Source organism: Dama dama, chromosome 2 (genome assembly GCF_033118175.1).
Source record: "Dama dama isolate Ldn47 chromosome 2, ASM3311817v1, whole genome shotgun sequence".
NCBI lineage: Eukaryota > Metazoa > Chordata > Mammalia > Artiodactyla > Cervidae > Dama > Dama dama.
Window position 1 is genome coordinate 2,344,465 of NC_083682.1, and position 25,598 is coordinate 2,370,062.

Here is a 25,598-nt window from a genome sequence, read left to right on the forward strand (position 1 = left end):
GCGGGCCGGCAGGCGGGGCGGGGGCCGGGTCGGGGGTCCGGCCAGCTTTAACGCGCTGACAAAGCCTCATTTGCAGGTCAATGCCGCGGCACACTCGCCGCTCCCCTCGCCCGGCGCCCTTTGTCCGGCCGCGCCCGCTCCTCGCGCCAGATGGCCGCGGAAATGCTAATTTCGGGCGCCCCCCGCCCCCCGCGTTTAATTGCGCCTTTGCAGATGGGCCGCGAGTGTGCGCTTCATGCAGATGAGGGCGGCGTGGCCGCCGCCCTCGGACCCGGGCCTGCCGGGCCTGGGGGCTCGAGGGGGAGGGGCGCCGCCCCCCACCCGCGCGCCGCCGGGCACGAGCGGGCACCCAGCGGGCCGGGCGCGGGACGCGCGCTTTTCTCCTTTCATTTCTCCAAAATGGGATCTTAAGTGATTCTGAATGAAAACAAATTGGCCCGCTTTCTTCTCCAAACAGACGCGCGCGGCGCAGTGGGGGCGGCAGGCGGGAAGGCGCTGCCGGGCTGGGGGTGGAAGTGGCGGGGCGGCCACAGGACCCCTGCTCAGGTCGGTCCCTCGTACCCCGACGGCAGGGCCCCGCCCCAGGTTGGCACTTGGGCGGCTTGGTAAGTCCTGGCGAGCGTGGGACCTCCTTGAACTGGACCGACTGCTCCTGGGACTCGAGCAGCCCGGAATAGACGGACAGACGCCCCTCCCCCAATTTCCAGGCAGAGACAGATGCCCAGGCCGGACTGGACGCAGGGGGCAGGCCTCGGTGGGGCGCGAGGGCGGGGGGCAGGGGACAGCCTCTGGGGTCAGCAGGGCCTTCTGCCTGCTCTGTCTCTGGATCCAGGAGCCTCCCCTCAGGCCTCTGCCCCCAGGAGGGGAGGATGAGCCCTGAGATGCAGGGTTCCCCTCAGCACAGTGTGGGGCTCAGACGAGACTGCAGATGGCCCAGGGGCAGGCAGGGTGTGCAGCAGGACCCAGGATGGTGGGGCGGGGATTTGGGAGAATCCACAGGGGATGAGAATGGTGAGAATAACGAAGAAGGTCCTTTGTGACCTTGTGTTTTAACCATGAACTTACAAACCTATGCTTTGCTGGGTGATGGACTTGCTCCACTAACAGCTCCAAAACAGGAAGAGGGCCATTTTCTGGGCCAGCAAATACTCCTGACAGATAACTCAGGCCAGAGCGCCCGTTAGAAAGACAGGGGACCCGTATGCTCCCAGAGCATGAAATTAAAAGATGCTTGCTCCTTGGAAGGAGAGCATTGACCAACCTAAACAGTGAATTAAAAAGTAGAGACATCACTTTGCCAACAAAGGTCTGTACAGTCAAAGCTATGATTTTTCCAGTAGTCATGTACGGATGTAAGAGTTGGACCATAAAGAAGGCCAAGCATCGAAGAACTGATGCTTTCGAGCTCTGGTGTTAGAGAAGACTCTTGAGAGACCCTTGGACTGCAAGGAAATCTAACCAGCCAGTCCTAAAGGAAATCAGTCCTGAATATTCACTGGAAGGACTGATGCTGAAGCTGAAGCTCCAATACTTTGGCCACCTGATGAGAAGAACTGACTCACTGGAAAAGACTCTGATGCTGGGAAAGACTGAAGGTGGGAGGAGAAGGGGAGGACAGAGGATGAGATGGTTGGATGGCATCATCGCCACAATGGACATGAATTTGAGCAAAACTTCAGGAGATGGTGAAGGACAGGGAAGCCTGGTGTGCAGCAGTCCATGGGGTCACAAAGAGTCGGACACAACTTAGCAACTGAACAACACCAGTGTTCCTCAGACTTTCGGTTCTGTTTCTGTGGTCCCCTCAGGCAAAGGGCTGACACACCACCATACTAGGCGATCCATCGGTCAGGTCCAAAATCGGCCGGCACCAGTGAGCTGGTCCAGCTGGCTCCTGGCCGATGATCCCTCTGCCCAGAGTGCCCTCTCTGCTGGCTCCATGGCCCTGCCCCTTCCCCCAGATCCGGGCTTCCAGTACAGGCTCCAGCACCTCCCTCACGCAGGTCCTCAGGGAGCCCTCGGCCCACTCCATCTGTGCGTGCCCAGCACCCAGCCAGCACGGAACCTGGCCCGGGGGCTCAGTGGGGGACGTCACAGGGGCTCCAGCTGGCACTCAGGCCCGGGCCAGAGAGCTCCGCCGACCCCGACGCCCGACCTGCCGGATTGGGATCTGCACCGACTCGGTGACGAGCTGTGGGCAGGCAGGAGGGCTCGTGGGAAATACACAGCTGGATGCACCGTGGAAGTTTCCATGGCCACGGGATGGAAACCATTTCCTATCAGCGTGGAAATAGCAGGTGCCCCCCTCAGGCCTCCCCTTTCATTTCTTTCCAGGAAACATTTCAAACAAGATTTGCACATGCGTTTGAGACAAACATGGTTTGGCCTAACCCCTGCGATCACTTCATTAACCAGAGACTTCCCTCTCCGTGGGAATGCTGCTGGAGGCCTCATGGGAATGGAGACCATCCGTGGGAATAGTAGAGCGCTCCTCTGCCCCTTCGAGGTGTCCTGGGATGGCAGCCTTGCCCACGCCTCGCCGGCCACCCTGGACCTCACTTCCAGTGACCGCATCCCTTCTGGCGAGCGGTCTCTACAAGCATCCGTGCTTTCCTCCTGTTGGTGGTACCACGTTTCAACAACAGTGTCCCCCACCCCAACCTGTCAGCGGGGGAGGGTCCAGCCCTTCACCAACACATGTACTAAGACACAAATTTTGCTACAGTCACCGCTACCAGTTGCCGCTTGTGCTGAAATCCTTCTTCCAAACGGTGTGTCTGTCATTTCGTTTACCACACTCATATTATGGGTCTTAAACCTCTCATCATGGTTAAATATTTTGAAATTAAGCTATGTGTGTATATGCATTTACTCTAATGCTTCAAAATATGTACTAGAATGTATACTTTGAACCTAAAAAGTAAACGTGGGTCCTGAAATTGTGTAGAGCCCCAAACTGCCATCTCTGATGATGTTCGGGTAGAAGGCTCTGTCTGGAGGAATTTTACTTTCTTTTTGATGCATTTCTGTATTTTTTGCATTTTTTCACAATGAGTGTAAAATACTTCTACAATCAGAGGGAAACATAAGGCTATTTTCATTTTGAGAATTAAAAAAATTTTTAAACACTATTGGTTTGCCAGCCGTGTGACCTGAGCCTTGTGGCAGTGAGCTGGCCCGGGGCCAGTGGGGGAGCAAGGGTCCTAGGCAGGACCGCCTTACAAGAGGAACCGCCTTCGAGCGGAGTCCTGGGGTCGCCTCAGTAACTAAAGCCCCTTGGACAGAGGCCAGGGCAGGCCCCCTCCACGCCAAATTCCACTTGGGCCCACTCTAAGTTCCAGCAAAATTCCAAAGTATATTGTTGTTATCATTATTATTTTGCAATTACGTGACATTTTTTAAATGCCTGGAGTGTTTTTTCAGCCATTTTCATTAGCTCCTTCTCACTCTGCCCACGAGCCAGGTCAGCATTTTGCTTGCCATGGAAGAGGCCTGCCTTCAAGGCTCAGAGAGGTCAGGAAAGCCTGTCCGGGTCACACAGCCACTGGAGGCGGGGGGGGGGGGGGGGGGGGCGGGGGGGGGGTGGGTGTAGGGCTCCGGCCCCAGGTCATCCTGCAGAGTGTGGAGTCCGTCTCACATTTCAGCCCCTACTGGGCTTTTATTTGGATTTAGAAATTGCGGGGGGTGGGGGGACATTGGGAAAGAAAAGAAAAGTCAGGAATGTGATAAGAGAGGGAAAAAAAGGAAAGAAAAGCCCGGGTCAGACACAAGGGACAGAAGCAGGAAGCACTGATTCTGTGGGGCAAGGGGCTCGGCGGAGCGGCCACCCTGAGGCCCAGGAGGGGGACTGGGGCCCTCGAGGTGGCCCTGCCAGCGCTCTCTCCCTGCCCCGCTGGACTGGGGCCCAGTTCCAACGGAGCTGGGCGTGAGATAAGCATCCATTTCTGGACTCCAAGGAGAATATTCAGTCCAGAAGGGAGGTGGGAGGGGCCCGGAAGGACGGGGGTCTCCGGATGCCCCTTGAGGCCTCTCTGGAAAGTGTCGGGCCCTAGAGCCTGCATTAGTCATGAGCGTTGGTCACCAAGCCCGCCGCCCCCAGCCTCGGGAGCTGGCACCACCGCCCAGCCCCCACTCTCACACTGACCCAGGCAGCTCCTCACTGGGAATCCCAGGTTACAGGGCATGATGCCCTAACTGGAAGCCCAGGATTACGGGCCGAGATGTGCTGTGTCCCCAGAAAACTTCTCCTGGAGTCCTAACCCCCAGTATCTCAGAGTGTGACCTTTAAAGAGGACTTTTAAAGAGGTGAGTCATTTCAAACAAGGTCACAAGGATGGGGCCCTAATCCCGCAGGACTGGTGTCCTCATGAGAGGAGGAGGTCAGGACACAGACACGCACAGAGGGATGACCGTGTGAGGACGCGGGGAGGAGACAGCCATCTCCACACCCAGGAGGGAGGGCCCAGGAGGACCAGCCCCGCCCACAGCTGGGTCTGGGATTCCAGCCTCCAGGACTGGAGACGTGAACATCCGAGGGACGTTGTCAGAGCAGCCCTAGGAGACTAATACCCCAGCACCCACCCAACCCCAACTCTACTGAGGGGAGACACCTGTCCAGACCCACGTCCGGACAGAGAAGCCACACCCCTGGCCTCCAGACCCACGCAGACCAGGCTTTGAGACCATTTCTAATTCAGCGTATGACACCACCTCCCAGCCAGCTTCCACTAGAAGCAACGTCCCGACACCTGGGGGCTCCTCGTGGAAGCGGTGAGGCCCACAAAATGCCATTTTCCGAGGACAAGATGAAAAAGCCAGGAGCAAAGCACATGGCAGTGTGCCCCTAACACCAACCAGGGAGAGGGCACATCTGGAGCTGATGGACTTGGGTCCCCCTGGAGAATCGGGGCATCGGCAGGGTTGAGCCCAGGCCAAGGGCTGCGGAGCTCCTGGGCCTCCGCCCCGCCCACTGGGCCTTCATTAGCAGCCTCATCCAGTCCAGCTGGAGTCAGCTGATTAGCCCATTCTGGTGGTATTGGGAGTCCTCTATATCTATTTTTCCACCCTCGCATGTTCAGTTAAATTTTGCTTTTGTGCCAGAGGGGCCTCTGATGTAAGCGTTTCTTGGGAGTTTTTCCATGTTTCTTTATGTCCTTGAAGCCAAAGTCAATCACCAAGTTTCAGAAAACACCCTCCTGGATGGAGCGGGTAACAGGAAAGAAAAACACAACACAAAACAAAGCAGAAGAAACAAAAGAGAAAGCATTGGGTGCTTTTGTGCAGAATCCTCCTGCGAGGAGACAATTCATTCCCACTGAAACGTTTCCATTGTGCGGCGTTCATGGAACGCGCTCGTCGCGTTGGGCAGAAATGCAAATCCTCCTTTTTCCTTTGATTCAAATATTTAAATTTTCAAATATATATGCTGTGACAATTGAATGGCAGCTGACCTCACTTATTTTCATAGAAGATGTGGAAGCCACGGGCGGCAGTTAATCTAGCCAGCAGAGGCCCCCACGGTCCTGGGTGGGGGGGAACGGGGGAATAATCCTTTTATTCAGACATTTGGCTTAAAAGAATAACAAGGAGAAAAAGCTGGAACGTAATTGCATTGCATGGAAAACAGAGAAAGATTTTTTTTCTCTCTCTCTCTCTAACGAGCTTTCTCTTTTTCCTTCTTCAAAGAATGGGGCGTATGGCCGGAGGCTATTTTCTTGGTTAAGAAATCAGAAGTGTTTTCCTTCCTCATTGGCCCCCACTCCCACCCACCCCCAAAGGGATTTTCTCCTGGGGGTGGGTCGGCTGCCCTTGGTTCATTCATTCATTCACACATTCACTAAATTCCATTGGAAGACCTACTACGTTCACAGCCCAACCCATCTCAGCTCTGGCTGGCCCAGTGGAACCAGACTCTCTGCTCCCACCAACCCCACCTTCCTTCTGGCTCCTTTCCTGGGGACAATCAGGGGACTTGGTGCCCAAGCAGAGCCACCCCCTGACCCATCACTGCCCGGAGGTTCCTTGTGCACCTTCTCCCCCGCCCACCTAGAGCACCTAAGAGCCAGGCGTGGGAGCATCGCGGGAAGAGGGAGGAGGCAGGGACCCCTCCCTTAGGCCGCAGGGCCCAGCGTCTGCCGCAGTCGCTGTTGCTAAGTCTTATTCCTCGGCCCGGGGCTCCCAGAGGACCCCGGCCCAGCCCCTCAGCAGGGCTGGGTCTTTAATATTTAAAGAGCTCTCCCGGACATTTCAAGAACTCCCCGACACGATTTTCTGTGATGCGTGTGCTGTCCGGACATCTGTCTTCTATACCTAATAAAGTCGCCCCGATTCAGAATGAACTCCTCGGCACCACTTTGAATCCGGGCTCACATATGGTTGGTAATTAGCTGGCTATCTCTTGGAGTTAAATGATTTTTTTTCTCGCCCGTCCGCATCCATAATAGACGCGAACAGAGTTCTGATTGTTCCCCGTTGCGGGACATTCTGCGCCTGAATGAGCGGGGGGTGCTGTGTCGACGCGGATTTGCCATATGGTTGCACGGAGCCGGGAAGAATGGGCCCCTGTGTGTGCGCCCGGGACGCGGCGGCGCGGGGCCGTGCCAGCCGGGCGGAGCCCGATGCCCGACGGCGCGTGAGGAGCGGGCGCCGCGGTCGCGGGCGCACGTCGGGGCGCGGGGTGCCCTCGGGCGGGACTCTCGGGTCGTCCGCGGGGCCAGAGGCCGGGGCGCGCGGGGCCGGCTCCCCGCCGCTGGGCGCGCGGACGGACGCGCCGACAAGCGCACGACGGAGCGGTGGCCCGCGCCGCCCCGGGGCCCTCGCGCTCGGGCAGGCCTCGGGCCGCGGCGGGGGCCGGCCCTGCGGCTGCGGCAGCCCCATTGTGAGGCCGGCGAGACAATGGGCGGCCCGAGGAGGCACCTGCTCGCCTGAAAGACCCATAAATCGCCGCCGCGTCCAGCTGCCTTCCCGCCCCTCCCCGCGGACCGGCGAGCCGAGCGCGGCCGCGGCCCTGGGAAGGAGCCTCCCGCCCGCCATACCGCGCCCGTGGCCGCCGCGCCCGCGAATCGCCCTCCCCTCGGGAGAGGCCTGCGCCCCGGGCCGCTGTCCCCTCGGGTAGCCAGTGCTGGCCCTGCTGCCTGGCGCCCAGGCACCCACACACGCGCCCAGGCTCAGGTGCTCGCCGGAGCTGCCTCCGAACCAAATTCTTGAGCTTTGGAAGCCCAGTTGTTACTGTCGAGCTGCTGATTACAGGGTTGGGGGTCTGGGAAAGCACCCTGACCCCATAACCAGGCTCTCTGCTGCCCAGGCCTGGGATAAACAATGCTGCCTCTGAGCCCCCAGCCAGCCTTGCTCTGGCCTAGCTCCCTAAACTAGGTCCAGCCCATTTAGGGACTTGCCAGCCTGTAAAAAGGTCCGTCTAGTCAAACCTGTGGTTTTTCCAGGAGTCAGGTAGGGATGTGAGAGCTGGACCATGAAGAAGCCTGAGCGTGAAGAATTGATGCTTTTGAACTGTGGTGTTGGAGAAGACTCTTGAGAGTCCCTTGGACTGCAAGGAGATCCAACCAGTCCATCCTAGAGGAGATCAGTCCTGGGTGTTCATTGGAAGGACTGATGCTGAAGCTCCAATACTTTGGCCACCTGATGCGAAGAGCCTACTCATTGGAAAAGACCCTGATGCTGGGAAAGATTGAGGGCGGGAGAAGAAGGGGATGACAGAGGATGAGATGGTTGGACGGCATCACCGACTCAGTGCACATGAGTCTGAGCAAGCTCCGGGAGATGGTGAAGGACAGGGGAGCCTGGCGTGCTGCAGGCCATGGGGTCACAGAGTCGGACACGGCTGAGCGACTGAACAAGAACAGCCTGCCCCTCTCAGAGGCTGGACTGAGACCTCCAGCTGGAAGGGCCATGCCCTCAGGTACCTGAGTGAACAGCCTTCAGCTCGTGGACACTCACCCGTGCACCAGCACCAATGTCCCCTACAACCTGGTGATAAAGAAAACCAGCCTGTAGCCATGGTCATCTCCGTGATGACCCCGGGCAGAGAGGGCGGGGGAGAGGGAGCAAATGTTTTCCAATGCCCACATGGAGCAGAGCCCACGGGGTCGGGGTAGGGGTTGACCATGCATTCCTCCCTGTCTCTCATGCAGCTGTGGGCCTCCTCAGATCTTAAACATCTTTGGTGGCCCCCAATCTCCCTCCCTGGAGGGTGGAAGCGATGGCCAGCCTGGGCCCTCTTGACTGCCAGGAGGTGCTACTCCTACGGAGGCTATCATGGCACCCCGGGTGCCCCCGATGCAGCAGGCAGGCTCACCTTGGAGGCAGCCGCAGAGTTGGGGAACAGGGTCTGCCCCAATAGCCAGCCTCTCACCGACCCTGAAGCTGGGCCTGAGTGGAGGGCGGGTGTGGTCCCGGGCTGTGGACAGGCCATGAGTCTGTCTCTCCTTGCTGTGACGCACCCTGTCTGTCCATGGAGGGGGCTAGACTTGGGCACCACAACGGTCTAGGCATCCTCACGTGTTGGCACCGGTTCTGCTAAGAGTTTTCTTCCAGGAAAAGGAGTGCACTCAGCAACCCTGTCTTTGGCATTGCCAGCCATGTGCTCATGGCTGGCGGCGTGCACCCTGAGGGACGCCCACCCCTGGGCCTGCAGGAGCCAGCTAGGACGGCCAGGCCTCTGAACGCAGATCTGGGGTCCCAGCAGAGGGGCTCCCCAGGAGGCCCCTGAGCCTGCTCCTTGGGTCCCCTGGCTGCAGGAAGGTGCTCGTCCACCCCCAGAGCGCCAGCTCTGTTGATCCCCATGATCTTGATTTTAATTATCCTGTGCCTCTCATTTCCCCCCTGCCCGCCCCTCATCAAGCACGAGCATTTCCCCCACTCCCTCTTTTCTCCCTGACATATTAGAAGAATGCTTTTCCATTTCCTTTGATGTCCTTTACAAGTTGCATCTCATTTCCTGCTTGGGCATTTCTGACCTGGAACGGCCCCTGCCAGCGGGGCTGTGTGGCTGCCTCCCCCGAACGCCCGCCCGGGCGCCACTCTTGGTTCCTGCCTGTGCAGTGGCCCAGCCACTGAACTTTCCTCCCACCTCCTTCCTTGCCTCCCCGGGGGCAGCCCCAGCCAGCCTCCCTGGAAGGCTCCTCACCGGGAGGCCCGTCTCCGCATAGAACCCGGGGGATCTGCGCCCCTGGGGCCTGGGCTCCTGATTTTCTTGCTCTTTGGGCGGGCTGCTTCTGTTCACCTCCTTCCCTTGGCGGGGTGAGCTGGGTGGCAGGGGTGGGGGGCCCGGGGAGCTGGGGCCTTCAGCACACCAGGCAGGTGGCAGGGGTCTGTGTTGGAACCAGGGAGATGCCGTGGCACCCCGCGGGAGCCCGGCAGAGCAGGGGGCTGGTCTCTCCTTAAGCCCCCAAAGCAGCACAAGGAGAACTGAAGGGCAGGTCCCAGAGACAAGCCACCAAGAAGGAAAACAGAGCAAGAATAAACCGGGTGCGGGGGGGGGATCTGTTGGAAGGATTCTCATGGCACGTCCTTCGCCCTCCCCTTCCTTCTCCCTTCCTTCCTCTTCTTTCTTCCCTCCTTCCCTCCTCTCTCTTCTTCTTTCTTTCCTTCCTCGCATCCCCCCAAGACCCGGTCCCTCTCCCTCTCTTTCTTGATCAGGCTCCTGACTCTGAGCTTAAAGCACCATCACACCCAATGGAAGTCTCTCCATCACAGGCTGGGAGCTGGGTCCTGGGTCCTGACGCCAGTGCCTGCCCCTCTGGGGTCTAACAGGCCACACAGGGACCCCCCTGGGGCAGGAGCCAGTTGTGGGGGAGAGGTTTGCACAGGAAAGCGGAGGAGACAGACCCTTGCCTTTGTCTCAAACCCCAGCCAGACTCCTCCCCAGGGAGGCCTGCGTGTGCGACAGCTCCATTTTTATTAGGATTTCTACTTCAGTCACCAAAAATGGACTCAGCAGAGGCTCAGCAGAGCAGCCAGGACTCGAGGGCAGACTTGGGATATCCTCTCCAGGCAGGGACTGTCCCCGCAGTGGGAGGCTGCCGAGCAGGCCCTCTGGGGCGGCGATGACCGTCTGTAAACAGGATGTCGGGGACTGGTCCCCCGTGCCAGGCCTCTGCTTCAGCACTGGCCTGACGTCAGCAAGGTGTCTGTGCTGCTTTCAAACGAAGTCCGGGGCCGTCCCTGGAAGCCAGCATTGATCTTCTAGGACACGGGGAAGGAGTGCTTTCTGGACAAACTGCCCTGACGGCGGGGCTGGACCACAGCCCCCTCGGCCCTGCAGGTCCACACGGTATTTGTTGACCAACGCCCACCCCGTGGTAGGGACGGACTTACCCCGTGAGAGGATTCGGGGTCTGGAATCTGCTTTAAAACAAACAGCCAAAAAAAAAAAAAATTAAAAGTTGGGGGAGGGAAACAAAATTGACAAGTTTAGGAAAATGTTAACGATCGTTGACTCTGACTGGTGAGCACGTGGAGCTCATGGTACACTTCTGTTAACTTGGTGTGTGTTTGCAGGTTCCAAGTTCCCTAAGCATTTTTTTTTAAAGGAGGTACAAGTGATACTGTTGCTATTGCTGAGAAACTTGAGCGCTAGCTACAAAGTTAACAAAGAAAAGGAGAAATGATACGTATGTGTGTGCTCTGTACATGATACATATATAATACCTATTATGTGTCTCATATCTATACAAAGGACACACATGTACAATCAAAGAAGGCAGAACGGGCTGCGGCAAATGCCCTCCTCAGGCGGTCTTGGTGGGGAGGGGTCCCCACTGGCGGAGGCACGTGCCCCCAACTCTTTCTTGCCTGGACCCAGCCACCCCCTGGTGCTTGCTCTGTTCTGCTTATTACTAAAACTCCCTGCTGAAGGAAACCTATTCTGTTTTTCATCTGGGTAACCACTGCCAAACTTGGGAAAATTCGGGGAGACGGTAAGAGACAGGGAGGCCTGGCGTGCCGCGGTCCATGGGATCCCGGAGAGTCGGCCATGACTGACCAACGGAACAACAGCAGCAGTCGTCCTGTGTGTCCTGGGCAGAACCGCAGAGCCGGCTGGGGACTCAGCGAGCACCGGAGCTGAGCGCTGTCGGGAAGGGCGCCGTGGGTGGTCAGGGTGGCTGCAGACTCCTGGGCAACGTGTCTGTCTGGTTGGACGGGGCAGAGGTGTCTGGATTCAACACCCCAGGCCCGGCTCTTAGAGGCCCTGCCACTCCTGCCAGGACCTGGATCACGAGTGCTCGGAACCCAGTGGCCACGCTGCGAGGAAGCCCAAGCAGGCCCGAGGAGATGCCCCACGGGAAGGAGCGGAGGCCCCAGCTGGGGGGCGGCTCTGCTTTGCCGGGCGTGGGAGTGAGCCAGCCAGCCTGGGAATCAACCCCCAAGCCCATCAAACCACCCTAGCTGATACCCCTTACACCGGAGCCAAGCTACCTGCCAGCGCTTCCCGAGCTCCTGACTCATCACAGCCTAGGTATCAACAAAACCGTTGTTTCAAACCACAAAGCAGTGGGATGGTTTTCACTTGGCAAGAGATCCTCGGAGCAGGTGCTCTTATGCCAGTGGGGGGACAGGGCCAGGTGCCAGCGCTCCTCCGACTCCACGCCCTGGCGCTGAGGGGCAGGGCCCCGGCTGGGTTCCAGGGCTGACGGGGATGTGCACACACGTTCGTGCCGCATGGAAGCGGGCTGGCAACCCATTTCTTCTTAAAGCCACTCAGGCCGCCAAAGGCCATTTCTCTCTCAGTCTAAGGAACACATGTCAGCAGTCCAGCCTGCATCTTCACTACCCCTGGAGAACTCACTCCCGGGCTTAAAACACACTGATGTTAAACTTCAGAATAAGTGATTGGGGTTACTTAAGTATGGTTGAGACTTCCCTGGTGGCCCAGGGGCTAAGACTCCATGCTTCCAATGCAGGAGACCAGGGACCCTGGTCGAGAAACTAGATCCCACATGCTTCAACTAAGAGCTCACATACCTCTGCTAAAGATCCCACAAGACCTGGCACAGCCAGATAAATAAATAAAGATTAAAAAAAAAATCACTCCCAACTGTGGGCACACAGTTCAGTCTCTGAGACTGTGTTGTTGTTGTTCAATGGCTATGTCATGTCCAACTCTGTGACCCCACAGACTGCAGGCTCCTCTGTTCTCTGTTATCTCCCAGAGTTTGCTTGAATTCATGTCCACTGAGTCAGTGATGCTATCTAACCATCTCATCCTCTGCCGCCCCCTTCTTTTGCCCTCAACCTGAGACTGTGACTCATTCCCACATTTTGATAATTTTCCTCCTTCAACAAATAAAAAAGTTAGATGAGTTACTGGACATGTGTGTATGTGTGTTGTGTGTCTGTGTATGTCTGTGTGTCTGTGTGTGCATGTGTGTGTGTGTGTGTGTGTGTGTGTGTGTGCGTGTGTGCGTGTGTGTGCAGGAGGTTTCACTTGGGACCACTCTCAGACTCACCCATACAGGGGAGTGAAGGAGCAGGCTTGGGAAGGGGAGAAGCTGAGCTCTGAACTCAGATGTGACAAAGGTCTCCGCCAATCCCTTGCAAGCCCCAGAGCTGGGGCAGCCCCTCAGAGCTGTCTGTTTAAGGCAAGGGGCCAGGGCTTTCCCCTCCAGATCTCCCAACCTTTGGAGGTGGGGCCTCTATGTACAGGGATGAGACGGGCCCCTTCGACCCAGAGCAAGACCTGCAGAAACACTCACCTGAGCACCAGTTGCCAACCTGCCTGGGGTGGGAGCGATGCCTCCCTGGTCCAGCACACGGAGATGTGGGAATGTGAGCAAAGTCGGGGACTTTGCTCCCAAGTCCCCCGACAACCCAGCCAGATCAGTGCGGGGCCAGGTGGGGGAGAGGCGGAAGTGCTGTGTGGGGTCTCATTCGGGTGATACCTTGTGATCAGTCCTATCGCCTCGGGAAAGCTCACGATGGTGGGTCCCCATGGTGGGGCTGAACACACGGCCAACATACACATCTAGGGATGCAGTCAGAACCCGGGTCACTGTGCCGTTAGCCCTGCAGAAGGACCACCGTCTTGCCCTCAGATTCTTCCATCCCGCCTGCAGCTCCTCCGCCTGGACACTCCCTGGTGTGCCTCGTTGTTCAGACACTCAGTCGTGTCCGACTCTCTGCGACCCCACGGACTGCGGCACACCAGGCTTCCCTGTCCTTCACCATCTCCCGGAGTTTGCTCAAACTCATGTCCATTGAATCAGTGATACCATCCAACCATCTCATCCTCTGTGGTCCCCTTCTCCTCCTGCCTTCAATCTTCCCCAGCATCAGGAATTCCAGTGAATCAGCTCTTTGTATCAGGTGGCCAAAATATCGGAGCTTCAGCTTCAGCAGCAGTCCTTTCAGTGAACAGTCAGGGTTGATTTCCTTTAGGTTTAACTGGTTTGATCTCCTCGCTGTCCAGGGGACTCACAAGAGTCTTCTTCAGCGCCACAGTCTGAAGGTATCAATTCTTTGGCGCTCAGCCTTCTTCATGGTCCAACTCTCACATCCATACGTGACTACGGGAAACACCATAGCTTTGACTATATGGACCTTTGTAGGCAAGTAATGTCTCTGCTTTTTAATAAACTGTCTAGGTTTGTCATTGCTTTTCTTCCAAGGAGCAAGGGACTTTTAATTTCATGGCTACAGTCACTGTCCGCAATGATTTTGCAGACCAAGAAAATAAAGTCTGGTGTACCTACTGGACCCTTGTTATAGCACATACAAACTCTAACACAGAACAGAAAGCAACCAGTGAGGACACGGACCTTCCACACTGAAAGACTCAGCCTCCCACCTTCAACAAGACAGACTGGAGCTGGCACCCAGGCGACAGTGAAGGCAGAGCTCGGAGAGGAGGCCCCGTAATTTCTAGACATGTGTCCAAGCACCCAGGACAATTTGACACCACCACCGAGGGGCCTTGCCTGGAAACCTAAAGCAGTGCTGTCTCTGTCAGCTTAATTTACCCCATGCTGCGTAACAAAGATCTCAGCTGGTAGCTCACACCACCACAAAGGATTTCCCTCCTCGACAGTTCCATCCTGGTGGGGGTGGGCTGGGTTCTACAGCAAGTCAGCAGTAGGGGCAGCCCACTGGGACCCTGCTGGTCTCCTAGCAGAGAGATGAAAAGGTGGCCCCCCACCCGGGGGAGGAAGGACTTCCGCTCAGCCCTGGCCTACGTCAGACCAATCACATTTCACTGGCCAGAGCAAGTCACGTGGCCAAGTCTGATATCAACATGCAGATGTAGGAGTTTCCCATGAGTTGGGGGGACAGCAAGTACTTGGATGATGACGCAGTCCACCACCATGCGGAGCAGCTGACCAGTGGCTTGGGCTTTCTGTCCCGGCCAGGTCAAACCTGAGAGGTACTGACGGAGAGCCACAGTCATCATCAGGGTGCTTTTTTTTTTTTTTTTGGCAAAGTTTCATGGCTTGTGGGATCTTAGTTCTCCAATTAGGGATCAACCCCAGGCCCCAGCAGTGAAAGCGCCAAGCCCTAACCACGGGACTGTCAGGGAATTCCCTAGCATTGATTTTTAATTATGCTTTGTCTTTGTGTCTAAATTGTAATTAGGTTTCTTTTCATTTGTTTATTTGTTTGAGTCCACCAACTGGTGGTCAGTGTGGTCCACCCAGGAGAAAGGTCTGAAAAGCAGTGTCTTGGGTGGGAACTCTGGCTCACTGTTGGGCGGGGACTCTCAGTCTCTGCAGAAAGGACAGCTGCTTTGTCAGTATCTCACAAAACTCAACGCTCTCTTATCGTATGGTCCAGCCACTGTGCTCCATGGTACTTCCTCCAAGGAGCTGAGATCTTAGGTCCACACAGAACATGTGTACAGCTTGATGCATAATTGCCCAAATCTGGAAGAAACCAAGATGCCCTTCAGTAGGCACAGGGTCCATCCAGATAATGGAGGGTTTTTCAGAAATTTTAACAACTGAGTTATCAAGCTCATCTGGAGGAGACTTGAAAATCCAAGTGAAAGAGAAGCCAATGAGAAAAGGCTACACACTGGATGAATACAAGTCCATGACATTCTGGAAAAGGCAACACTAGGGAGACAGTTAAAGATGAGTGGTTCCCAGAGGTTGGGAAGGAGGATGGACAGGCAGAGCTCAGAGGGCCTCTGGGGCAGTGACAACACCCTCTTGTTGTTTAATCACTAAGTCGTGTCCGACTCTCTGCAACCCCATGGACTGCAGCACGCCAGGCTTCCCTGTCCTTTACCATCTCTTGGAGCTTGCTCAAACACATGTCCATTGAGTCAGTGATGCCATCCAACCACCTCGTCCTCTGTCGTCCCCTTCTCCTCCCACCTTCAATCGTTCCCAGCATCAGGGTCTTTTCCAATGAGTCAGTTCTTCACATCAGGTGGCCAAAGTATTGGAACTTCAGCTTCAGCATCAGTCCTTCCAATGAATATTCAGGGTTGATTCCCTTTAGGTTGACTGGTACTTCTGTCTAAACCCACAGAATATCCAACACTGAGTGAACTCATATAAAATATAGACTCTAATTAATATTTGAATAACGTTAAATATTTGAATAAAGAGTCGTGTGACTCTTTGTGACCCTATGGACTGTAGCCCATCAGACTCCTCTGTCCATGGGATTCTCCAGGCAAGAATACTGGAGTGGGTTGCCATTTCCTTCTCCAGGGGATCTTCCCCACCCAGGGATTGAACCTGGGTCTCCTGCATTGCAGGCAGACTCTTGACTAACTGAGCCCCCAGAGAAGACCATTGAATAATGTAAAACTTAAAAATAAATGCTCTTGAGACAGCATCAGGGAAGGCAGCTAGTTCCATGGAGCCAGCAGCGTGGGCTGCACCCTGACTGGCATTTTACCCTGGACCAGTGGCCTTGCCATCCTCACCTGTAACGTGGAAAGCTAAGGCCTCACTGACAGGACTTCTGAGAGAACTAAATGTGTCGTGGCGACCACAGGGCCTGGCTGAGAGTGGAAATCAGGGCAGCCCGGACAACAACTTGTGTCCAAAAACGGGGGGACTCTGCCTTTCTCTGGAAAGGGTTCCTAGGCTCTGAGCAGGGCCTACATTGACATGTACGCTGCACCAGGGCCCTCACAGGCCTCCCCCTGCCTGCCTTCCGGTCCCCCTCCTCCCCGGCCCAGCCCAGGCCACCAGCGAATCCCAACCTGGTGCCTCTGCCTGGGTCGCCAGAGGAGCCCCTAAGTGGCCACTGCTTCACTCCCATCCCAGCAGCCTTAGGATGCTTTCTGAAATTGCCTCAGCTTCTGTTCCCTCTGAATCAGCCCCCCGCCCCCGCCAAGGGCTACCTACTGACTAGAGGAAGGTCAGACCCAGTTCATCAGACCCAGGAAGGTCCAGGAGACCAGGGGAGTCCAGGGAGTGAGGAGGCCCAGGAGGCATACCCTAAAAGGAACGAGTACACTTATTCAATTAAGCATTATTCATGTTTAAACTGTGTGCCCCCCCCCCCAACATGCACCAAGAAGGCCAGGCCCGCACCAGGGAAGACCTCCCCACTCTCCTTGGGGCCCCCTTGGCCTCACTCTCCTGCTTCACCAGGACCCTCCGGCTCCAATGCGCTCACCTTGTCTCCCTCTCAGCCTTGGTCCCCCGTCCACACACAGGCCCCGTCCCGCCTGGCACATGGGTGCCAGCCCACGCCCAAACACCCAGCTAAAGTGCCTTGCCCACCACTGCCCAGGGCAGTCCCTCCTCAGCTTCTGCCCCTTCATCCTCCCTTCCTCGGTTTATGGTTAAAGGCCCTATATTCTGTCTTCCCAGCCTGGTCCATAATAAGCTGCCTGGTCACACATATGACTCAAAATGCAGGCCTTTTTCCCTACGGGGGGGCAGCCTCTGGGTCTCTGCTGCAAGCCCCTTACCTTAGGGGAGGAACTAGCCCCCATCTCTACACGGCCCTGGTGCTGCTTTTGAGAAAGCCACCCTCGGTGACACCAGGAATCCAGGTGGCAGGGGGATGCATCCGCAGGTCCCAGGCGGGGGGCTAGGGCTGTGCGAGGCAGACAGGGGCCAGGATGCCTGGGCAGCACTGAGTGTGGGGGTGGGGAGGTGCCCACCCCGGCCAGACTCTGTCCTCAGTCACGAGTGTCATTCAGGCAGGGTGTCGCTGCCCTCGATGGCTCCCACCACCCTCACCCGCTCAGCAGGACTTCGCTGGCTTCTGGTCACACGGTGTGGTGGGGGGAAGGCCTCGGGCAGACCCCCACGCTGGAGGATAGGCGTGGGGGCTGAAGTCACGGCAGGTCTCATTGTATTCCGGTTGTGCTGAAGGCAGCAGGGGCCCCACTCTCGTGTCCCCGGGTCGGGGGAAGCGGGGGGCTGCGTTGAGTGGTGGGAGGTGGGGGGGCTTTTCTCAGCCCCAGCTGGACCTGGGGACCCGTCTCCATCATCCTCCTCCCCACCCTTTCAGGCAGCTGGGGGAGGGTAAGTGAACCTCCAGGACTGAGGCTTCAGCCAAGCCTTTGACCCTGACCCGTGGGGGACATCAGTGTCGCAAACAGCCCCAAAACAGTTAACTTAGAAAAATACACCACCACTTCTCCGCTTCCCCTGGTCCGAGGCACCGGCAAAAATACCGTTAGCCTTCGGATTTTGCTCTTTTCCCTCACCCTTTCCGTTGTAAGCCATAATTTTCAGAGGTTTATAGGTCAGCTACTAAAAAATATATATAATAAACCTCTCCCGTTGACGAAAAGGGAGCAGTTGGAGACGAGAAGGCTGATGGGTGCGCATGGACCGAGTCTTGAATTCTTCCACCGAAGCCGTGGCGCATCGCATCCCTCCCCACCCCCACCTGCCACTGGGCGCCTCCCCTTGTCTCCCCCTCCCCCTTCTTCCCCCGCAGCCCGCCCCTCCCCCACTGTGGGCCCAACAGGCCGGGAACACATCTGGGTCCTGCGGCCCCACCCTGGGGGACACCAGGGCCCACGAAGCTGGGGGCTTCGGAGCGGCTTGAGGCTCCACCTTGTACGGGGTCTCGAGAACTTTAAAAGCTAAGTTCCCGCTCATTGGGCCCGCGACCAGCCCGGCCTCCGCCGGTGCCCACCTGAGTCCCACTGGGCAGCCGGGGTATGGGTGGCTTCCCCGGAGCCAGGGAAACTGAGTCTTGGTCTCTGCTCCGAGCCCTGCACGGGGTGTGTGTGTGTATTCGTGTGTGTGATAAACCGACAGCGAGGGCGGGGCCGCTCATCCCTAAATTAGCGCCGTGGTGCACGTGGGCGCGCTAGCGCTGCCAGGAGAAAGTCCTCGTCCCCCGCCCTCTTAGGCTGCCCCCCCAGCTCTAACTCCCTAACTTTTGGGGGGTGCCAGGGGCGAAAGCTGGAGGCAGTACAAGCACACGGGAGCTGAGTTGCAGCATTTTTCGGCCTCTTTATTTAGAACCCGGCGGACGAGGAGCCGGGGCAGTGGTGCAGACGGCTCAGGAACCATTTCAAAAAAAAACAGATTTGTCTTCAAGTTTAAAATAATCATAATAGTAAAAAGAGACAGCGAAAGCGCGAAGAGACTGCAAGCTAGATGGGCTTGTACGGCAGCTACAGCTTGTGAGTGACCCCCACCCCCCAGAATACGCTACAAAAAATAAATTTACACTTGTTGATAACCAGATGCGAGTGAGGTGCCTTTGGCATAACCAATAACCGAGCTGCGGCGTGGCAGAGCGGCCCACGCCTCGACATAAATAGAAAATATAAGTTAGTATAACTTTAAAAATTTTTGTACAAATATACAGGTTTTTTTTCTTTTTTCCTTTTTTTTTTGTCTTTTTCATTTTTTTTGCACTGAGTTTCAGCAGAGATTAAACATTTTATATAAATGACTCTTAAAGCTTTACACCTTGGGACCAGTGTACTCCTTGGGCAGAATACATTTAGATATAAAAGACGTTATTAATACATTGCACAGTTGTCAAACTTTAAACACGAAACCGAACGCTTCGCGGCAGCTGCCGCAGGTTGCTGCTACATGGACGGTCCCAGCCGAGGCCCAGCGCTCCTCTTCTGTCCGCTGCCCGACGGGCTCCGTCAGGGCTCTTTGGGCAAGAGGCTACGGGAGAGAGGCGCAGTGAACGAGGGGCGACAGAAGGGCCGCGAGGACCGCGCGGGGCACCCCTCCCCCCCTCCCCCGCCGCGGCCGCCGCCCACACCTCTCATCGCAGCCGCTTGCGCGGGGTTTGCTCAGCCGAGCCGACGGCTGGAGCGGCGCCAGGCGCGGCGCATCCCGCGGGAACCTCGTTCGACGCCTTGGCTTCGGGCGCGGGTCTCTTGCGCTTGGCGAAGAAGTCTGCCGGCGACAGCGCGCGGAGCCGGTCAGGGCGGGGCCGGCCTGGGAGCCTGAGAGGGGCCGGGGCGGAGAGGGGGGCGCGCGGGCGGCTGCCGGGCCGGGGTAGGGGCGCCGTCCCCGCCCGCGCCGAGGTCCGCGGCGGGTCAGCTTTGTTTACGTCGCCGCGCAAAGTGCTGTCTAAGCATTTCCCCTGGTCCCGCGGCCAAGCCCCCCGGGGCTACCGCCGCGTTTAACCCACTCCGCGCCGCAATTGCGGCGCCGGGCCGCGCCCGAGGAGGGGCTTCGGTGGCCCGGGCGTGGATCGTGCTCAGAGGGGAACAGGGCGCGCCCTCCCAACCCTCCCGTGCGAACCTCCCGAGAGCACGACCACAGGGTGGGGACGGGGTGCGGGCATAACCTCGCCCCGCGCGCTGCGGGCCCTTTAACGCCACGGAGGAGGCGGGGACCCAGGGAGGCCCCCGAGGGCCGGGGAACCCGGCTGGCCGGACAAAGCAGGGCCGAGCCGGGCCGGGGCGGGGCCGCGCAGGACTCACCGGAGATGAGAGGCCCGGACAGCTTCTTGATCGCGGCGCCTCCGGCGGCGGCAGTGGTGGCAGCACCGGCGGCGTTGGCGGCGGTGTTGGTGCCAGCGGCGGCAGTGCCCGGCGCGGGGCGCCCCGAAATCCCTGAGTGCGGCGGCTCGGCCTGGGGCTCCTGGCTGCGCGGCGGCGGGACCGCCTCCTGCTCGGCGCCCTCCTGAGGCGCCGGGGCCGCGGCCTGGGCAGGCGCTACGGCCTGGCCGCTGGACGGCGACGCCGGCGCCTCCCCGAGGCCGTCGAGGGACTCCTCGGCCAGCGCCCCGGGAGGCGGGCTATTGGCCGCGCCGTCCGGGCGGGGACGAGGCGCCAGGAGCAGGCGACAGCGCCCCACCTGCACCGTCTCGCGGTAGAAGGCGGGCACGGACTCGCTGTCCACCTCGGTCCACTGCAGGCGCCCGGGGCCCGGCAGTGGCATGTCCAGCTGGAAGTTGTAGTCCCAGCGACGCTGGTCCTCGGCGTTCAGCTCGGCCAGGCGCATCTGCAGCTCGCGGCCCAGCTCCTCGTGGTCCACCGGCCCGAAGAGGTTGCGGCAGGCGCTGGTGCGCGCGATCATGGGAAAGTTGCGGCGGGCGACCAGGCGCTCCATTGCCAATGCGCTGCGGAGACACACGTCGGACGTGTCCGAGGGCTGCGCGGGACGGGCGGCAGGAGAGGAGAGGAAAAGGAGGAGGGAGGAGGAGGAGAGGGAAGGAGGGCGGGGGCCGCGTGCAAGTGAGACCCCGCTCAGCCGGAGTCTGCATTTGCACAGGGACGCGGCGGGAGTGTGGCGCGGCGGCTACCTGGCTGTCGGGACGCTGACTGCTCCTGAGGCTCGCTCGCGGTGTCGTCCGACCTGCGGCCGCGCCCCCTCTGTGCCTGTCCTCGGTCGCTCGGCTGGCTCTGGCCTGGCTGGCACCCACCGAGCGCAGAGCACTTGGCCTGTGGAACGCCCAGTCCTCGCGCGCCCCTTTATACGCGAGGGTCCCACCCCCCCCGCGCGCGGGCCCTGCTGCTATTAGCATAATGTAGTATTTTCAGTTTCAACAACACCGCGGCGATTGGCGGGCGCCGCGCTTCCCCCGCCCCTCCGGCGCCCCGCCCCCGCCCGCCACCCATTGGCCCTGCGCACACACCCACCCGAGGGCGGGGCGGGGCGCGAGGGCCGATTGGCAGGGCGCGGGGCGCGCGCGGCGGCGGGGGCGGGGGCGGGGCGCGGGGCGGGGCCGAAGTTAAAGGGCGCTGCGGGCGGTAACGTGACACCGCGGCGCCCCGCCCCCTCGCCCCATCCCCCCCCCGCCCCCGCCCCCCGCTCCCGCCCCCCGCTCCCGCCCCCCGCCGGCTCCTTTGTCTGCAAGGCGGGGGCTGCTCGGCGATGGTGGCGAGGGCCCCCCGACACCCCAGCCCGCGCGCCCTCCCGGGCTCGGCGGGCGACGACCCCCCGGCAGGACCGGCGTTCAGCCTGGCCCAACTGGCCCCCCGGGGGTCGTCCAGCCCGGCCGCCTGCGCTCGGCCTTCGGCCTCCGGTGCCAGTTGACGGGCCTTTAAGCCGCCGCGGACAGCTCGTCCCTGGCTGGAGCTAGAGGGGGTCTTCGGCTGCCCCCGCGCGGTCTGCCGCTCCCGAGGCTTGTGTCCCTGCCGGGGTTCCGCGCACCTGGAGCCCTAACACCTGCTAGACCGAAGGCCTTCGAGCTAAGAGAAAGAGGGCTTTGGGGGACCAGGGGGAGGAAAGATCTGCTCCACTTTTCTCCCAGGGCAAAGTGGCAGACACCTTGAGGGCCAGCTGTAATCGTCTGGGGCCAGGGTCTGAAGACCCTAGCTCTTGAGGCTGCCCACCCTACTCAGTGGATGGGAAACTGGCCATGCCCATCCTGAGCTGTGCCCATCACATCACTAACTGGGTGCTCAGCCGCATAGGGCTTGGCCGGGCGGGGTTCTGGACTGCCCAGGCTAGCTGGCTAGAGGCTGCAGTGCTCGATATTGGAGAGGGCACTGGAGGCTTCTCCACTGGGGAGCCCAGGGCCCCAGTGAAGGAGGTTAGAGGAGACTGGCCCAACCCCACCTGTCTGACTCCCCCGCAGGGTCCCGTGGGTTCCAGGACACTCAGGGAACGGGGCTTCAGGACGACACTGCAGATGTCCCGGAGGCGGCTCAGGGGAGGCAAGGTTTGAAGGGAGGGGCATCAACCCAGCTGAGGGACAGGGCAGGTTACCACTCTTGGCTCTGGAGAGCAGGACCAAAGCTGATGCTTTGTGTCAATTTCTTTATTCTTTTTTGTACACTCTAGTCCAAATTTCCCACAGCAAGTACAGATGCGACAAGTTTTTACCTTCCGGGAAAATAAAAACAAGATGACAAAGGCTGCCCTGGCCCTGTGGATCCGTTGGGCGGGGCTCGTGTCTCCCAGCCTGGGCCTCGCCCCACCCGAGTGCCACAGCCGCGCCAGCCTCCCCAGAGGCCGTATGCACAGTCCACAGCGGGCAGTGAACACACAGCATGGAACCACGTGCCCCCCCGCCCCGAGGATTTCCCACCGGGTCAGGATGCCCCAGCTCCAGCCATGCAGGAAGGCAGGCCAGGGAAGGGCCAACCCCTAACCCAGGCTTTGTCTCCAGGCTGTCTCCTTTCCAACACGAGAGAAGCCGCCGCCCTCCCAGCCCCGCTCTGGACCCCCGGGGACTGCCTTATGGTGTGAGCACCTGTCTGCCCAGGGCCCCACGGGGCGGGAGACCTAGCACGCTCCTCGTAGATTACCGGGAGACGCCGGTAAACCAGGCCTCCACGCGACCCGCCCTCCACATGCACCGTCCAGGGAACGGCGTAGGAGGGCCACCCCAGCCCCTCCGGGGCACACAGGACACCTCCGTGGGCGCCAGCTGAGTCCAGCTGGTGGGCCCCAGGGCCTCCACAGTGACAAGCCCAGCAGCCTGTGACTCAGAGCCTGGTCTCCACGGACAGGGGTGGGTGTGGCATCTCTCCAGATCACACAGTGCCGCAGCCGTGGGGCCTCGGGCAGCTGAGCCCTGGGCAGGACGGTTTCCGTGGGCCCCTGACTGAGCCCCACCTGTCCTACGGGGCAGGGAACAGAGAGCCTGGGTGAGCCGCCAGGGCCGCAAGGCAGGGTTTAGACCCGCCCCACCGCCTGTCTTCTGACTTCCTACTTAATACTTCTCCAGGGGCTGCGGGACACCTCCTCTTTGGGTCGCCTTGTTAGTGCAGGGAGGTGACTTTGTGAGTCTGGGATCCCGAATTTGATCCAATGTGGTACCCACTGGCCTACTGAACCTGCTAGGCCAGGAGTGGGCTAGGTCCCTCCCTGAGCCTGGGATGGGGCGGTGGGGCGGGGGGGGGGGGGGCTGAATTCTGCCCTGAGAAGAGGCCCACAGCCTCTGAGAGCGAGCGAGCATCTATCTAGGCACAACATCCAGGCTCTACTTTTGTAATTAAAAATGTAGCCGAAGGAAAAAAAAGCAAGCTAAAAGGAGCAAGGTTTGTGCAGACATCAGAACCAGGAGGGGTGTGGCTACTCTCGCCCCCAAATCCTGCAAGAGGGGAGGGGAGCAGAGCCTATTTGCAGCCGGGGGTGGGGGGGGGGAGTGGGTGGGTGGGCAGGGGTGGCAGGCCTAAGCACCAGGCCCCCTGCTGCATCCTGCATCACTGTAGTTCGCCCCTCGGCCAACCGAGGAGGACACAGGAAAAGCCATGAGCTCACCAAACCTCTGCCTTCTCCTCTAAGCACACTGAACCACGTGGTTCTCCCCCAGCCCTTAGCAGGCGGGGCGGTGGGGGGGGAGTGCTACGGAACGTGGGCAGGGGCCGCTTCCCCCCCAGGCCCACAGGGCAATCCTCCTTCTCCCCGCCTCTCTGCTGCAGAGGGCAGGAGCCCCGAAAGCCCACCCTGAGTGGGACCACCCCCCCCAGCCCCAGCGGCGCCCTCTGCACACCCACCTGACCATCTTGGGCGTGCGAAATGAATTTTTATAGCATCTTCAACCACTGTAAAAATGAGGGGTGTCTGACAGACACTGGTTCCCCCGACCTGCATAGATGGCCCGGGTATACCTGGGTGGGCACTTTCTAGACGAGGAGTGAAGGTGGGGGAAGATGCAAGGGCCTGCTCCAGCTTACAGTGGTCAAGGCCCGGTGGGGTTTGGTCCTCACAAAGCCCCACAGGCGGGCTGGGTCTTGTGGGCTCTGTTTACAGCTGTGGAGGCTGAGTCTGGGAGAGGGAGCCTTTCCGGACTTCAGCGGGAGCCAGGTCCCTGGTGTCCGGAAAACGCCATCTGCAGCCGCGTGCTGCCCCCTGCTGGCCGAGTCCCCCACCAGCCGCCTCTCTAGCTGCCCCAAACCCCCCTTCTCCTGGGGGCCCACAGGGCCAGTGTGTTGGGGGGCTCACCCCCCACAGTTCTCCTTGGCCTGTCTGTGCCTGTGCCCCTCCAAGCAGCTCCCCAACTGCTATCCAGCTCCCCAACTGCTATCCATCTGGGTGACTGCAGATCTGAGAAGTCTGGAGGGACACGGCCAACCCTGACCACACCAGGGACCTCCAGCCTGCCCTGCACCCTGGCTGGGCACCTTGCCTCATAACCCTTTCAAGAACCTGCAGAGGGAGGTGTTTGATGCCCATTTTCCAAGAGAGGAGCCCATGGCTCAGACGGGTTAAGCACACTGCCTGTGGTCATCCAGCGCTCAAGGGCAGCTGGTTCATGCCCCTGGCCCAGACCCCTGGACGCCTATGAGGGTCTGGTAGGCAGGAAAGCAGGAGAGGAAAAGTCCAGAGCTCCCCGGTTCCCCTCCCCTGACATCCCTCCCAAGCCCTGCCCAGGGATGGCTGACCCCTAGGGTTCATCCCAGCAGGGAGGTGACCATACTCCTGCTCGGTCATGTTTCTTCCCCCGTGTAGGTCTTAGCTTGTCCACCTGGCACCCACCAGGGCAAGGCTCTCCACCAGCCCACGCAGCGCGCCCGGGGCGTCGAGGCACATCATGAGGCAGCAAACAGGACCAAGGCCCCGGGCCGGCCCCGCAGGCCCCTCTAAGCTTCACCTTCCCTCGTCTACAAGATGGGGCCTCCAAGGGGTAGGAGAGTTACAGATTAACCGCCAGCCCCCAGCGATGGGCGGCCCGACCCGGCTCTGCGCCCGCGCCTGCTCAGGAGGGTTCCCGGCGCAGTTGGCCGGCGCCCAGCGCCCGCGCGGCCGGGCTGTCCCTCCCGCACCGAGTTCCCGCGCTCGGCTCGCCCCGCCTCCAGCCCCCCCAGGACGGGCTGTTCTCGGGCCGCTGCCAGGCACGTCCTCCGCAGGTGCCGGCCTCCCTCCGCTGACGCGTCCACAAGCCGCACGACGCGAATCCGAAGCTCCGATTACAGGGGCGGCCTTGTGCTGGGGGTCCGGGCCGGGGTCCTCATGCCCCCCTCCCCCGAATCTGCGGGAGGGACTGGGCAGCCCTGGGGGCGGGGAGCGGCGGGAACAGGAGCAGCCCAGGGCCCCAGAGCGCCCCAGCCCCAACTCCAAAGCAGCCTGGGGCGGCTCCCTGCGCTCTCCCCGGGTCTCAAGCAGAGGGACCCCTCCTCCCACCCTGCCGCGGGCTTTTCTGGCTTCAGTCCCGAACGGCCCTGGAGACCCTGGACCACTGGTCACCCGAGGCTCCAGACAGAGCCTCCCAGGGCAGGGGAGGAGTCCTGGGGCAGAAGGCAGGCACCCAGGAGGGGCCCAGGGCCCACCTCAGACCCCTCTGTGGTC

The 25,598-nt window shown here is 59.6% G+C and overlaps 1 protein-coding gene across 1 annotated transcript; it reads right to left on the bottom strand.

The window, feature by feature from the left end:
• Nucleotides 1–18,368: 18,368 nt before the first annotated feature.
• CDKN1C (cyclin dependent kinase inhibitor 1C) lies at nucleotides 18,369–20,884 on the bottom strand. Its single transcript, XM_061156350.1, has 4 exons — nucleotides 20,662–20,884; nucleotides 19,838–20,478; nucleotides 19,168–19,304; nucleotides 18,369–19,067 (listed from the first exon to the last, which is right to left on the bottom strand). Exons 2-3 carry the CDS (start codon nucleotides 20,466–20,468, stop codon nucleotides 19,171–19,173), a joined length of 765 nt encoding a protein of 254 aa, XP_061012333.1. The 5' UTR covers nucleotides 20,469–20,478; nucleotides 20,662–20,884; the 3' UTR covers nucleotides 18,369–19,067; nucleotides 19,168–19,170.
• Between the last annotated feature and the right edge of the window lie 4,714 nt (nucleotides 20,885–25,598).